General features: G+C 36.8%; 1 protein-coding gene across 2 annotated transcripts in view; it reads left to right on the forward strand.

Annotated features, from left to right (window-relative positions):
* Nucleotides 1-14,397, forward strand: part of LOC126823749 (protein fuzzy homolog) — a 118,333-nt gene that overhangs the window by 88,758 nt on the left and 15,178 nt on the right. Inside the window, exon 11 of one of the 2 annotated variants that reach the window (XM_050552719.1) lies at nucleotides 1,604-2,048. The exons of the other annotated variant lie outside the window; for it this stretch is intronic. Coding sequence (XP_050408676.1) covers nucleotides 1,604-1,661 — 58 coding nt within the window. The 3' untranslated portion in view covers nucleotides 1,662-2,048. Of the gene's footprint in view, nucleotides 1-1,603; nucleotides 2,049-14,397 lie in introns of those variants that run through there. 2 annotated transcript variants of the gene reach the window in all.

Consider the following 14,397-nt stretch of genomic DNA (forward strand, 5'->3'; position numbering starts at 1 on the left):
CCTCCCCTAACCCTGGCTAAACATAGAATTGAAAGATACCATGACTACATTATTTATATTGATCTCTTATAAGAACATTACCAGCCAAGGAAAGTTAGTTAATATTACTATCCTGTTTCATGACAATCATTGTAATCTACCTTAGTACTAATATCCGTTTGAATTCGATTTACCTTCGGCCAATTAGTAATTATGTCAGGTTTCATTTCTGTTTATTCAACCTATCCCTTGCCAATTAATATTTAGTTTATATAAAGAAACATTATGTAAGATTTAGATAAAAGGCTGGCCGTTATTTTAAAAATGGATGTTGAAAAAGGAGAATATTGAAAATTGCATTCAAATTTCTTGATTCTGAGCAAAGTTATGACTGCTTGAAGTTTTGATAAGAATAGCATAGTCTTGATTTTCATTGCTACCAATGTTACAGTAATAAACAAAGTCTTGATTATCCAGTTTTAGATTAAATTATTAAATGGAGATTGTGTTTCAATCCATTAAAATCTAGAGAATTGATTATGGACTTGTCTTGTGAATAAATGTCTTATTAATAATTTATATAACATTTGAGGCCAAAAGAAAGGCTTGTAATAGACAGATTTAGTGCTTACATAGTACATCATTAAGTTAGGAAATGAAATGAAATGCACCAAACTGGGCTAATAAAGACGGACATCCACCATACAGTGTGCCATGAGGGACATTTTGCCTCTGAAGACTCAACACTGTCCTTCCCAGGCCCCCCATCCTGCATCACTGACAAGGGAAACTATGCTGGAAAATCCACAAGAACTTTTTTCTGCCAACACTGGGGAGGGAACCCGATACTCCAGATTAACTAGCCAGTGTCTTATTCACGGTGGTAAGTGGTTGTACGTGAAAATGAGTAGGGTCCAATCTCATGGGTTTTCTCCAAGTCCTTGTGTTCCCCCCCCCCCCCCACTGCTAAAGATCCCACACGCAAGCGAATTATTGAAATAAAATTGAACCATATGTTAGTTCTGAAATGACCTAGTTTGTGTCGAGTGGATGTTAAACCCATTTCTCTCTCTCTTAGTCACAGTACTGTCAGATTTTACAGGAATTGGATTTAATACAAATTTGATTAACATCCTTTAATGATAAAAGTGGAAAACTGCAAGTGACGGGTAGCTGTCCCAGAGTTCTAGTTTCATTCTATTTGAACTCTTCAGATTTAGTCCCAATGGGTACCTACCCAATCTGTTTCACAGAGGATTACGAAAGTCTTCTAATATCTCTGTAAAAGATGACTGCATTCAACACATGGCATCACAGCATGCGGCGCCAATCATTGGCTCAATGACGCGTGCATTGTTTACATAATACCAATTTACACTAAATAGGAAATAATTTTTACCTACAAATACGTCAAAAGTCATTATTTATTTTTCTAATACATAAAAAAAATGTTTTAGAATTTAATTTGTCGGTGGAAAAAAGTTAATATTTGAGACTCATTAAGTCACATTGATGTCATCCTTATCAGTGATTATAGTGGCCTAGCGAATATTCACTTCTGATCAGTGTACCTACCCTCTTTGTTTGCATATACTTTAATGATGTTATATTTTTTTCATTTTAGGTCAGTTACTCAAAAATCATTGAATATTCTGATAAAAGATAAAAACGTACTCATTTGATTTATAAGGACGTAATGAACACAGGATACCAAGATAGGTTCAGTTCAGTCTATCTACTTGGATATGAAATTGTGACCGATGTGATGCAAGGAGTTCGATGGTTGTATTACCTCTACAAATTGTGTGAAGGCATATAATAGTAGTTGAACGAGAATGGAACCAAAGGAAGTAGTTTTGATGGTGAATACTATGTTGTGTTCAACCTCACCTCTACAGGCATCGCAAACTGAACAGCAGTAAATATTCACTTGGTCGCTAATATCACTGAAAGGGATGACATTGGTGCAAGCTAATTGACTCTTAATATTACATATTTTTCTTTTTCAAATTCAATTCTAAAACATTTTTTTTAAATTATTTAGAAAATAAATAAAGGTGTTGAAAGTATATCTGGATAAATAATATTTCCTATATGGGGATCGCTTAAAATTGTATATGAAGGCTTCAAATGAGGAAACAGCACCAATTCTGTCCACACCAGTTTATAAATAACTATAAACAATGGATATGTTATATGATGCTGTGATTTGACGTCACAGGTAGACCTATACTGAATGTATACTGAAAGATGAGTCATCTTGCACTAGAGCTGCGCGATATCCGTGTATCACTATATCACAATATCCCTGTATGACTATATCATCGCGTTGTTTGCGATATCACCTCGGTGGAAGCGGATGTTAAATAAAGCTATTTCACACTCACTTTATCGCGAGATTTTATAAAATGTCAATAATTTCAGTTTATCAGGTTTTAAATGTAAATAAACATGCACAAAAAGTTTGAAATACACTTGACACCTTCTAGTCAGTATTATTAAAAGTTTTTAGCATAAATACAGTACTGAATTTACAAACAAAATTGAATGAGCTGGTTCTAACATAGATCCAATCATAGAGTTTATAAAGGTCCATATGATCTAATAGCCATGAAGACTTGTTCAAATTATTGGTCTATGTTGTTTATTACAATTTTAAGTTCCAGTTTATTAATTATGATATTTGATTTAAATTAAGGGGAGGCACTGCTCGACAAATATGAATTTTTAAAATAACTGGCTTCTAATAATGCTATCAACTTGAAATTTTCAGGAATTGTTCACATCGACAAAATAGGCTAATCGGCAGTTTTGGGGGAATCTGCTTTTCTGGTTACCATGGAAACAAAAAAAATCATTTTTACTGCTTAAAAAAAATCGTTCTCTGAAAGTATCAAAGGTAGAAGCCTGGAACTTTTTTTAAAATGTTCCTAGGACATTTCTCTGTGCAATTATCAATATGGTGTTGTTATTGTGTCCTTACATGTCATTCTATTCAACAAAACAAAAATTATGAAAAATGTTGTTTTCAATGAGAGATTTCAAATGCCAATTTACTACACTAAAAATTCATTTAGAGTACTGAAAATCCTTATTTGCATGGAACTAACATTACTTAAGTATGTGTGTAAGTTTCAGACATATCTGTTGTAAAGTTTTCAAGAACGATTTTTTGTAAGGTTGTCGACTTTTGATATTTTACTTTTTGAGAAATTAAGACATAAAGAGGTAAACAGCAAAATTTGAATTGCAAGAGTGTTCAAAAGTGAATTTTTTCTATCATAAACCATTTTATATGTATTTTCTTTAATTACAAGTGAAATAAAAATGAATGAACATCACAAATATGCAAATATAAAAAATCGATAATTTGAGTCAAAATTGACATTTGTCGACCCTTGCCTCCCCTTAAGAATGTTTACATGAAGGAGGCACAAAAAACATTTTTATAACTACCGGTACATTAGATACTATTCATTTACCATAGCAAACTCTTTTTTTTTCTTTTTTTTTTTTTTTTTCCAAGCGCATACCTACTTGAGAATGCATTATGCAATGCAAAATAACGAAATTGTACTATAAAACATTAATACTATGTCAAAAAATGTCCATTGATTTAGTCAAATATTTTTTCCCAGATCACTGACGGCCATGACATGTCCAACGCTGAATGATAATCAGTCTAAAGGAAATCTCAATATGGTTGGCATTATTTATATTTCTGCTTTATTAAAATTTATTTCAATCTGAAAATCAGCATTTACTAACTTGGTTAAAGAGTTAAAAGAAGGTTTGACATTACCTCTGTCAAACAGATTGATGTTATAGTATACATGTACAAATTTTATATTAATACTACATCAGTACTGATATTCTTTCTAGTTTTATATTTTATTAAATTTGAACAATAAATTTTTGGAATTTGACAGACCCTGCAGGAATCTACTGGATGTGTTTTTTTTCTGGTATTGTGTCTAAGACACAGTCTCATGTCTAAAACATATCTGGATCCAGTGAGGAGATCAATTTATGGTGTTAATATGTTGGTTCAAATGGCATTTGGAAATACACTGGACACAACACAATGATGTGGAATATAATCCCTGTTAATTACAGAAAAACTGATCAGTAAAATAATTTATTCCATACAATTAACACCATTTCATATATATCATTATATCATTGACACGTTTCTGTACCATTAACACCCTCTCCCACCGATACAATTAACACCAATCTGTGTAATTAACACCATTCTGTACAATTAACATGCGTATAGAGTCAACTATTACAGGAGTTGGGATTGCCTAGTGGTCTAGAGTGTTGAGTTCTAGCTGGCGTATGTGGCTTGAAGATAGGGGCGCCTTCTCAACCTTGTGGGCTTACTCCCGTACTCCAGTTTCCTCTCACGGGAAAGACCCCTGCGTGTGCGCTTACATAATAAAATTAAAAATAAGACAATAGTCTGCGATATCACCCTCGGTGTAAGTCGACGTTAAACACTAATAACAGCTAATGCTTGTGGTCGATTTTATTGTGGGCCAATTTAAATGTGGACCAGTTAACTAGTTTGAGAGCAGAGAGAGGGAGAGGGGGGGGGAGAGAGAGAGAGAGTTTAACGTCCACTCGACACAAACTAGGTCATTTCGGGACAAACATATGGTTTAATTTTATTTCAATAATTCGCTTGCGCATAGGGGTCTTTAGCAGTGGGGGAAAACTGGAGGACCCGGAGAAAACCCCTGAGGTTAGACAGGCGACCAGGGATTCGAATTGAGAGAAGAATTACTAAACTAAAACAGTTGTAAACCATAATACTTTGGTTCAATTTTATTTCCGACCATCATGTAATCTTTGCCTTTTAATTAATTACATTCACAAAATTAATTATAATGGAATCAATTATATTCCGGTGGTAAACCATAATACTTTGATTCAATTTTATTTCTGATCTTCATGTAACCATTGCCATTTAATTAATTACATTCAAAAAAAGTAATTATAATTTAATCAATTATATCAGTGAATCTCAACCAGTATGCCGCGAGATCTTCCTAAGTGTACCGCGAAATTTTGAACGGCACACTAAGAAAATGTGAAAAACCACATTATCCCAATTGAGTATTCACTGGTGTCTACTGATAAGTTCATAATAGCTGTGTTTTTCTTTATTTAGTTTGAGTCATTCTATGTGTCTATGACTAGTCTCTGTCTACGGTTGTATTCCGTCTGACTTACCATGTTTTTATTTTGCAAAATTCAAATATTTTACATGTACTATTCAAAAAAAGTAGGGGATATTTGATTTTTAAGTGTTATTAAAGTCACCTAATGAAACTGACGAAGAAACAAATGACAAAATGAAATGAAGTTCACATTCATCGATTTATTCCAAATGATCGTTAGACTAAGTAAGGCACAGACTGACCATTATAAGGGTAAAATGATACCCGGGGTCAAACAGCAAAGTTACCACAGCATCACAACCAAGTCAGTAACGGGTAAATCCTCCTCTGTTTGCCAAACAAGCATTGATCCGACGTGGCATACTCCTAATGAGACGTCTAAGGTCATTTTGGTCCAGATTGTACCATTCCTGTTGCAACGCAGCAGCAAGTTCTTGGACATTGGCAGGACGTTGTTGACGTTGACGTAACCTCTGTCCAAGCATGTCCCAGACATGCTCGATGGGGGAGAGGTCGGGACTCAGTGCTGGCCAAGGTAATGTGGTGATGTTCTGTTGTTGGAGGTAACCTGTAACGATCCTGGCCCTGTGACATCTTGCGTTGTCATCCTGGAAGATGAAACGGCGGCCATGACGTCATGCGAACGGCACAACATGGACTGCCAAGATGTTGTCCCGGTAGTACTGGCCTGTAACACGCCCTGCAACAACATGTAAAGCCGTTCTTCCAGCAACAGTGATGCCTCCCCACACCATAACAGAACCACCCCCAAATCGATCATGTCTGATGACGTTAACGTCTTGGAAGCGCTCGTTTCGACGACGTGACACCCTCCTACGTCTGTCCAAAAAATCAACAGTGAACCTTGACTCATCTGAAAACATCACATTGCTCCAGCGTCGATTATCCCAGTGTTGACGATCCCTACACCAACGACGTCTTGCCTGAATGTGATGATCTCTCAAACAAGGGATCACGCGAGGACGTCGGGCGCGAAGGTGACCCCTATGCAGTCGATTCCGAATCGTCTGGCCACTCACTCTCACACCAGTGTCTGTTTGAAGACGAGTGCTGATCTGATTTGCTGTGATGACACGATTTCTCAAGGCCAAGGTACGGATAAATCGATTCTGGGCTTGAGTTGTCGCCCTTGGTCGACCTGAGCGTGGTCTGTCCTGTACAGATTGTGTATCACGGTATCTGGACCATAGCCTGCTTATGACAGACTGAGAAACATTCATCGTCCGCGCCACAACCGCCTGTGTTGTGCTTATCTGTAGCATGCCAAGGGCACGTAACCTTTCATTTTGGGTAAGCCGACGCATATCAAAATTTGTTTTCTGGTCACTAAAACAATTAAACTGATGTTTCCACCCTGGAATTCAATGCCACAATGACTGTAACATTCAAAGTCAGAGTCGTGCAAATCTTGGGTTGGACCCCCATGATGATCCCAAGCATCACCTGCATTCCATGCGGTAGCTATTGGTGCGTTTGGGCGTCACATGTAACTGGAAATGTTTCTTCTGTTAGGTTCTATAGTGACTTTTTTCGTAGTCATTTGCATATTTTAGTATTATGCCCCCAAAATCAAATATCCCCTACTTTTTTTGAATAGTATATATATTTAACCAGGTGTGTCGCTATCTTTCATGTGTTCCAAGGTGTGCCGTTGGCAAAAAAGGTTGGGAACCACTGAATTATATCCACGAAAACATTTACAAAATAACATGTAATTTTAATTACATAAATATCATAAAATTATTAATGTAAGCAGGGGCTAGGGTACCAAAAGATAGGGTGATCCGGGTGGGTTCCCCCCCCCCCCAAACCTGATTTTGAAATTTGTCAATTCCGAGAACGCTGTTTAGAGCGCCTCTAGCATTCCAAATTCCAACGTAAAACCCTTTAAAATACATGATAATGAAAGAGACAAAAGCCTGAGCAATTCATCTCATAAAAAATTCTATTTAATTTGACATTGAATACACCAATCTTCATCAAGAAAATAGAATAAGCATTTTGAACTAGACAGTAGATTTAGAGACACGTTTCTTACATATAAATCATTTAAAAATGAATAGACTAGTAAAAAGGTTGAAAACTTTCATCATTAGGGCATGGGTATACATGTATACCTCAGAAAAGGACAGGGACCATTTGCATACCCTGGTACCAGGGTTCCGGCGCCCCTGAATGTAAGTGTACTTTAATCCTTGAAACAGGACTTATATTTCTGACTCCGCCCGTCAAACTATCATGAAAAGGACCCCGAGTGCAGAGATTTATATAATTCGGATGACCCAGCAAGTCCTTGGATTGGAAGCGTAAGGACCCAATTTCACCTATCACGTCTCGCTTTGGACATTAATTCTATTGTTTGTTTGCGAACCACCACAGAGTCTTGAGGTCATTTCATCTCTACATCTCTTTAATCTCAATATGTAGATAATCGGATTAACAAGACTGTTTAAAAGGAACAGCGTCACAATTATGGCGTACACAGACTGATTAGCTTGCTTGGCCGCTTGATCCACGGGTATATTGAAAACACAATACATGATATAGACACCCAAGGGAACATATGAGATACCAAATACACACACAATTATACCCACAGTGACCGTGATACGTGAATCCGAACTGTTTAAAAAGGCGCGCCTTTTGTTCTCGTTTTGTGAATTTTCGACCATTGTTGCTGCAATTTGTCGAATATGTCGTCGAGTTATTCTGGTGATGTGGGCATACATAGCAATTATAATTAAGAAAACAATACAAATGAATACACCGACAAACATGTAACCACGAGGATGCTGAATAACCATAAACTGGCACATCTTCAATCCACCAAATCCCTCCCAGAAAAACGAAAAGGTGGCCACGATCGCAAATACCCAAAACAGGATAACACAAACCGCCAGATGTTTCCAAGTAATTTTTACGTTCCAATGCAGTGGTAGAGTCATACTGAGGAACCGCTCTGTTGTAGTCAAAAGGTTGGATAAAATGGTAACAAACATAACTACCAGTGATGTGTACAGGCGCAGATGACAAAGAAAATGATCGCTGTTGTACTTGAATTGTACAACGCGGACAACCAAAATTATAAAGCTTGTTGTAAAATCTGTTGCTATTAAAGAAACGAACACGACCTTCTGTCTAGCAGGTAAGGACCTGCATAATATAATAAAAAGAAATGTCCCAATGTTCAACACAATCGCCAAGGTGCCTAACAATCCGTTGGCCACATTTTGCACTTCCTGGATAGACATGTTCGTAGTATTAGTCAACATTATGAGTTTGGTTCCAAATCAACACCTACACATGAATTCGTAAGGTTCGAAAGTCAGTTCCAAGTTTGAATATTTTTAACTATTGGAAGTTCAAATCTATTCAAATAGACTCCACTTCCAAACCAAAATAATTTTATCGTTGTCTGTAACCTCCCAGCTTCAAATATACTTCACGAGTATCAGAGAACAGCAAATATAAATCAGCAATAAGTTAAAGAAAAAAAAGCAGCACAACTGATCTGTTCCAACCATAGGAAAAAAGATTTCTTGTTTTTGAACTGAATGAATTAATCAGATATGTTATTTAAAGGCTGTACTACACTGGTTGTCATTGGGTTACCGCTCTGGGGCTTCATTCGTTAACAACTTGAAGTGATCTTGTTAATCATTTGATGTTTCAGACAATGAAAACCGCCCATAATTAGACCTGGCGGTAACAAGAAGCCAACAATAGTTAAATGGTATCCTCCCATTTTTCCCACGTACCATTATTCGACCAGTTTTAAAATAATACAGTTCACAGTTTATAATTTTCAAGCGTAAATAATTTAATTAAACCAACCTGTCCATAATATATTTATTGTATTGGACTTTAAATCTGTAATAAATAACAGTAAACTACAAGCATGCACACCTGAAAGACTTTGCTGGTTAGTGAATGTAACAACGCTAACTCAAGATCCCAATTCAGATTGTCACGTACTTATGCATTTTTAGGTAATATAAAGATTTACAAGACACTGACATCAATTTCAGACAGAGTCATTCGTGCTGTTGAGCTTATTGTGCTATTGTGAGGGAAATTATCTCTATATTTTACATTGTGCTGTTTTGAGAGAAATTTTAAACTCTCTGTTGTAATCCAGGTTTAGGATTATTGTTGTGGATCATTACCGCGTCGGATTATACCGATTCAAGGATTATTGTATATATTATTAAATCGGTTGCTAAGTAGATTTGTCTGATTCGGGTATTGGGTGGATCTTGGACCAGTAAACTACAATCGATAATTGGATTTGGACCCCTGGCGAATTGGGCCACATCTGAAGCGTGATGGGCGATCATACATATATATACTCTTCAAAAATCAAGAACTATCATTATTTTATGTATTATTAAATAACAACAGGGGGTAACCGATATGAATCTACGTAATTATAATATTACGTTACCATCTCCTAAGCTCGTTTCTACAGTCGGTGTAGAAAAGTAGGAAGTTAAACCCTATTTTATTTCGTTACCCCAGCTCGTTCTTGTTACTCTTGATTGAACAAACTAACCATAATATATGTGGGAAATAAAATGAAATGGGGTTTAACGTCCTACTGGGTTAATGCAGACGGACATATGCCATACAGTGTGCTACGAGGGAAATTTTGCCCGGACAGCGGCGCCAATGCCCACTTTTATATCGAATTACAGCTGCCATGGGATATTTTACGTGTACACGGGACCATGGGCGCAGATCCCGGTGGGGACACCGGGACGCGTCCCCACCAATATTTTTAGTGGTGGGGACATGATATATTGTGTTCCCACCACTTAACAGGGAATATGTGATAATTCATATTATAACAGTAAATAATTAAAATATTCCTTAGGGATTATAATAATATGTATATCATGTAGGTGTGCATATCTGATACGCTGGGTATTAAATAACCGAGATTTTGTTTTTATCTGGTATACTGGATGATAAATCACGCAAATTATAAAATTCCAAACACGTAATTTCTAACATAACATCACCACTGTCACATTCAAAATAGATAATATAATACAACTGGTACTATGTGGATCAATAAAATAGCTTTGGGAACAATATAAACAGCTAGATTTAAGCGAAAAGTTATTATTTCAATGTGGTCGCCATTTTTGAATGTTAACGTGGAAAAATTCGCCTTTGCCATCGGATTTTTAATCACCAATGAATAATACAGTAAAATGTTACATTTATTTCAATTGGGATTGAATATTAATATGTTTAGCTGTGTGTGTGGCTTGTTTTAGTTTATATAAATTAAAAGATTTGTAGGCCTGTACATTTGTGTACCCAATTGAATACACATTTTGCTCAAAGACTTTACGTAGTCTTCGAACACTACTGGGAATGGAGGCGGAGCTGGAATCTCAGTAGTGTAAATATTTTTAGTTCTTGTAATGTACATGAGAGAATAAATCGTGAACGGTGGCTTGAAGATTTGTCTTTAGATTAGATTTCGTATCATTTGCTGTCTCAGGGATTAGAATTGTTTGCCAGAAAATGATGTTGAAAATACCCACAGAGTGCGTTTTAGAGCGTCTAGTTTTCAAAAAATTTCGGGGGAGCCCCCCCCCCCAGAACCCCCCTCTTTACCAATAGTCGCCCGCGCATGAACTGCCCCCCCCCCCACTAATTTTTGGCGATCTGGGCCCCTGCACGGGACCTCGGGTTTTCGTCCCATCCGAACGACTAGACAGCTGTCCTTGTCAGGCCCTCGGCTCTGCACCGCTGGCACAGGGAAACCACGCCGAAGAATCCCGATGAACCCACGACCTCCAGGCTAGCGAGCCAGTATCTTACCGACTAAACCACTGTGTCCGCCATAATATATGTGGAAGAAGTGGTGTCTATGAATACTATGGAAAGCAATGGGTAACATCTGGAACAACGTGTCGCTTGCTTCCTGGACGTCCAGGCTGTCTGGTGATAATATATCGCGCTTTGAGCAATTCAGTAATAAGGCTTGCTATAATCTGTAGCAGTGAGATCATGTCCCAGACATGCTCTATAGGGGAAAGATCAGGACTCATGGCTGACCAAGGCATATGGACAATATGGTGACGCTTGAGGTAGTCATTCACGACACGAGAAGATTACACGCGCCCATCGACGATTGCCCCAATTTCTACGCTGCCTACACAATTGACGCCTGTTTGCCATGTGCTGGCGAGTTAATGGAGGCACCACATGCGGTCGCTTGTAGCCGATTTCTAATGGTTTGGGGTTTAACTCGAATTCTTGTAACTTGGTACAAGTTTACAGAAAGCTGATTGGCCGTTTGTCCTCGATTTCGCAGGACCTGTGTACGAATGTATCGATTCTGGGCTTGTGTAGTGGCTCTAGGACGACCTGAACGAGGTCTATCATCAACATTGTGTGTTTGTTGGTACCGGTTCCACATTCTTCTGATCACAGACTGTGACACATTAAGCATGCTGGCTACTGCTCGCTGTGTAAAACACATTTGAAGCATGCCAATAGCACGTAGACGTTCATCATGTTGAAGACGTCTCATTGCAAATTAAATGTAAAACACTAAAGCAAAGATACGCCAAACAGTAAATCTTATGCCAGAACCGATAGGCAAGCAAACATGGGTAGGATAAACCAGCACGCGGCAGTTTTCATCAAACCTTAAGTCCAGCCATGAAACTATTCAATTGTTTTTTCAGACAACTAGTATCATTATGTATAGCATTCGTTGTAAAACTAATTCAGAGAGATTTTGCTTTAACAGTTTTTTCGTTATTTTTGAAACAGGTTCCGAAGCGTTTTGGTTCTGTTATGGAAGTTCATTTTTGACGTTTCAAAGTAAAAGTTCGGTGCTAAGACCACCTAAAGATAAATTTTAAATGTTCCTAGTATTAATTAGAACAGGTTTCGCTTTAGATTTCATATTTTACGCTGACATTTATTACTTTAAATCTTCCTAGTGCTAAAAAGGAAAATGTGACCTTTTGACCTCTGGGGTCACAAAGAACAAAGGTGAATTTAGCAAGTTTACATTTTTATTGAAAGTGTGATTACTTTCGATCATTTTCAGCTTATTTTCATGGTACAAGAATGACTGCGCATTTTGTTCCCATTTGATGCCCCCCTCACCCCGCTGAGCCTCCAGACTATAAAGAAAGACCTGCATAGACATATTTAGCTTTTGCATAATGTATGTTTAAGAATAAAGACTTGGTGTCGAAATTTGAACTTCAGATCACTCAATCTGTTAAATGACAGTTATTATGACTTGTCATCCGATAAATATACAGCTAGTAAATTTCATTCACGCAGTTTGTTCTGGAAATGCTGTGGAATTACAAACAGTTCATCCCGCCCTTTACAGTATTAGGACCCATGTAGTCTGAGATATACATCAATTCGATAACTTTTAAGTAATCTTTTTTCCTATATCATAAGGAATTGATATATGAGAAAAGGTTAGAAGACATCTGTTTCTATTTAACCAGTATTATATTAATCACACATGATATAAAAGAACAATAAGCTGAGATAATTTGTAAATGAAATTGAAAATCTCTGGACATATTATTTATTAATTAATGGTTATGTTGATAATAGATGTGATCTAGCGGTGTTTGTTATAAAGCCGTGTTAATCAACATGTAATTAGTTTTGTTAAATGACTTGTATACCATAAATCATATCAGTAATGTCTTGAATTATAATCCTGGCATTTGAGACGTTTATAACCTCCATATTAAAGGAGCTAAATCGCTATTCTTTGGCATCTAGAAATGGACACAAATGGAACGCAACGCATATAATAATGTAATATGAACGTATATAAACTGATTTACATTTAATCGTTTCTGTTTTTACTGTAACTTCTAATCAGTTATTTTCGGCGAAATAAGAGAAGAGTGCAAATTGAATGGCCGTCTTCGGCGTCTGGTTATTCCAGTCCACTCCAGTAGTCTTGCCTTGTGAGATATGTTTAGTCTTGTTCATTCAGTCCCTTCATTACAAATGGCGCTCGAAAGTATTCTGGCACGCAATTCGTGTGCCAAATTTAACATTTTTACCAGAAGCCCATCTTTTTACGATAGCAACATCAATGTTGATTTAAACTGACCGATAAGTCGTGTCTGCAATGTCAAAGACTGTGGACGAAACTGAGTTAAAGAATTAGCTACTTCATCAGTACTACAAAGGTTTGTAAGATATGTCTTACAAATTATTCAGTTAAAGATGCGTTATTAGTAAGCACAGGGGGGTTGCACCGCACACAAAGCCTGACAGCTGAGATTTGTATAACCTATATAAATTAACGGTAATACAAACGTTTTAAAGATATGATTTTACCATTTATTCAGTTAAAGATGCATTTATATGGTCTTTTATTTCCTTTAAATGTTATATAAATTATTTAGACATTTATTAACATGATAAGCTCATCAATCCTCTAGAACATCGGGTGACTAAGATCGGCTTAGACAATGTCCGACAAATCATCGCTAAACATTAATATGTACGCCTCACGGAGACTGTCGATTGAAGGACTAAAAAGCAAGACTTCGTGTATTATTGTGGTGATGGTAATTGACACTCGAGATAATTTAGGATATTTCTTGTCAAAACTTCAAATATTCATAACTTCGATCAGAATAAATTAATTTGGTCGAAATTTTTATTATCTATTTTTAAACTATTAGGCAAGAGCGTACACAATGTTTTTTTTAAGGAGACAACGGTTTTTTAAGGAGACAACGTTTTCATAGGTTTACAGCAGTTATTCTCAACCAGTTTGAGATCTTCCTAAGTGTGCCGCGAAATTTTGAACGGCACTCTAAGAAAATGTGAAAAACCACATTATCCCAATTGAGTATTCACTGGTGTCTACTGATAAGTTCATATAGGTGTATTTTTGGGGTTTCACACTGCGTTGTGTGAAACACTATTGTTTTTGTTCGGATTATTATTACGGTTTCACACTGCGTAGCGTGTGTGAAACACTACTGTATTGTTTTGTTAAAGATACATTCCCATGTACAAACTTTGTGATTTGATGATATATTTGGACTAAAAACATATTCAAAGTAACCAATCTATCAATAATTTGCTTGAATTCCCTCTCAAAACTTTGTCTTCCCTTGCCGAGAAATAACTAATTTTGTCAGCATCACTTTTTACGATTTTTCGCATTTTAATTTCAGCATATGGT

The sequence above is a fragment of the Patella vulgata genome, chromosome 6 (genome assembly GCF_932274485.2).
Source record: "Patella vulgata chromosome 6, xgPatVulg1.2, whole genome shotgun sequence".
Classification (NCBI taxonomy): Eukaryota; Metazoa; Mollusca; class Gastropoda; family Patellidae; genus Patella; species Patella vulgata.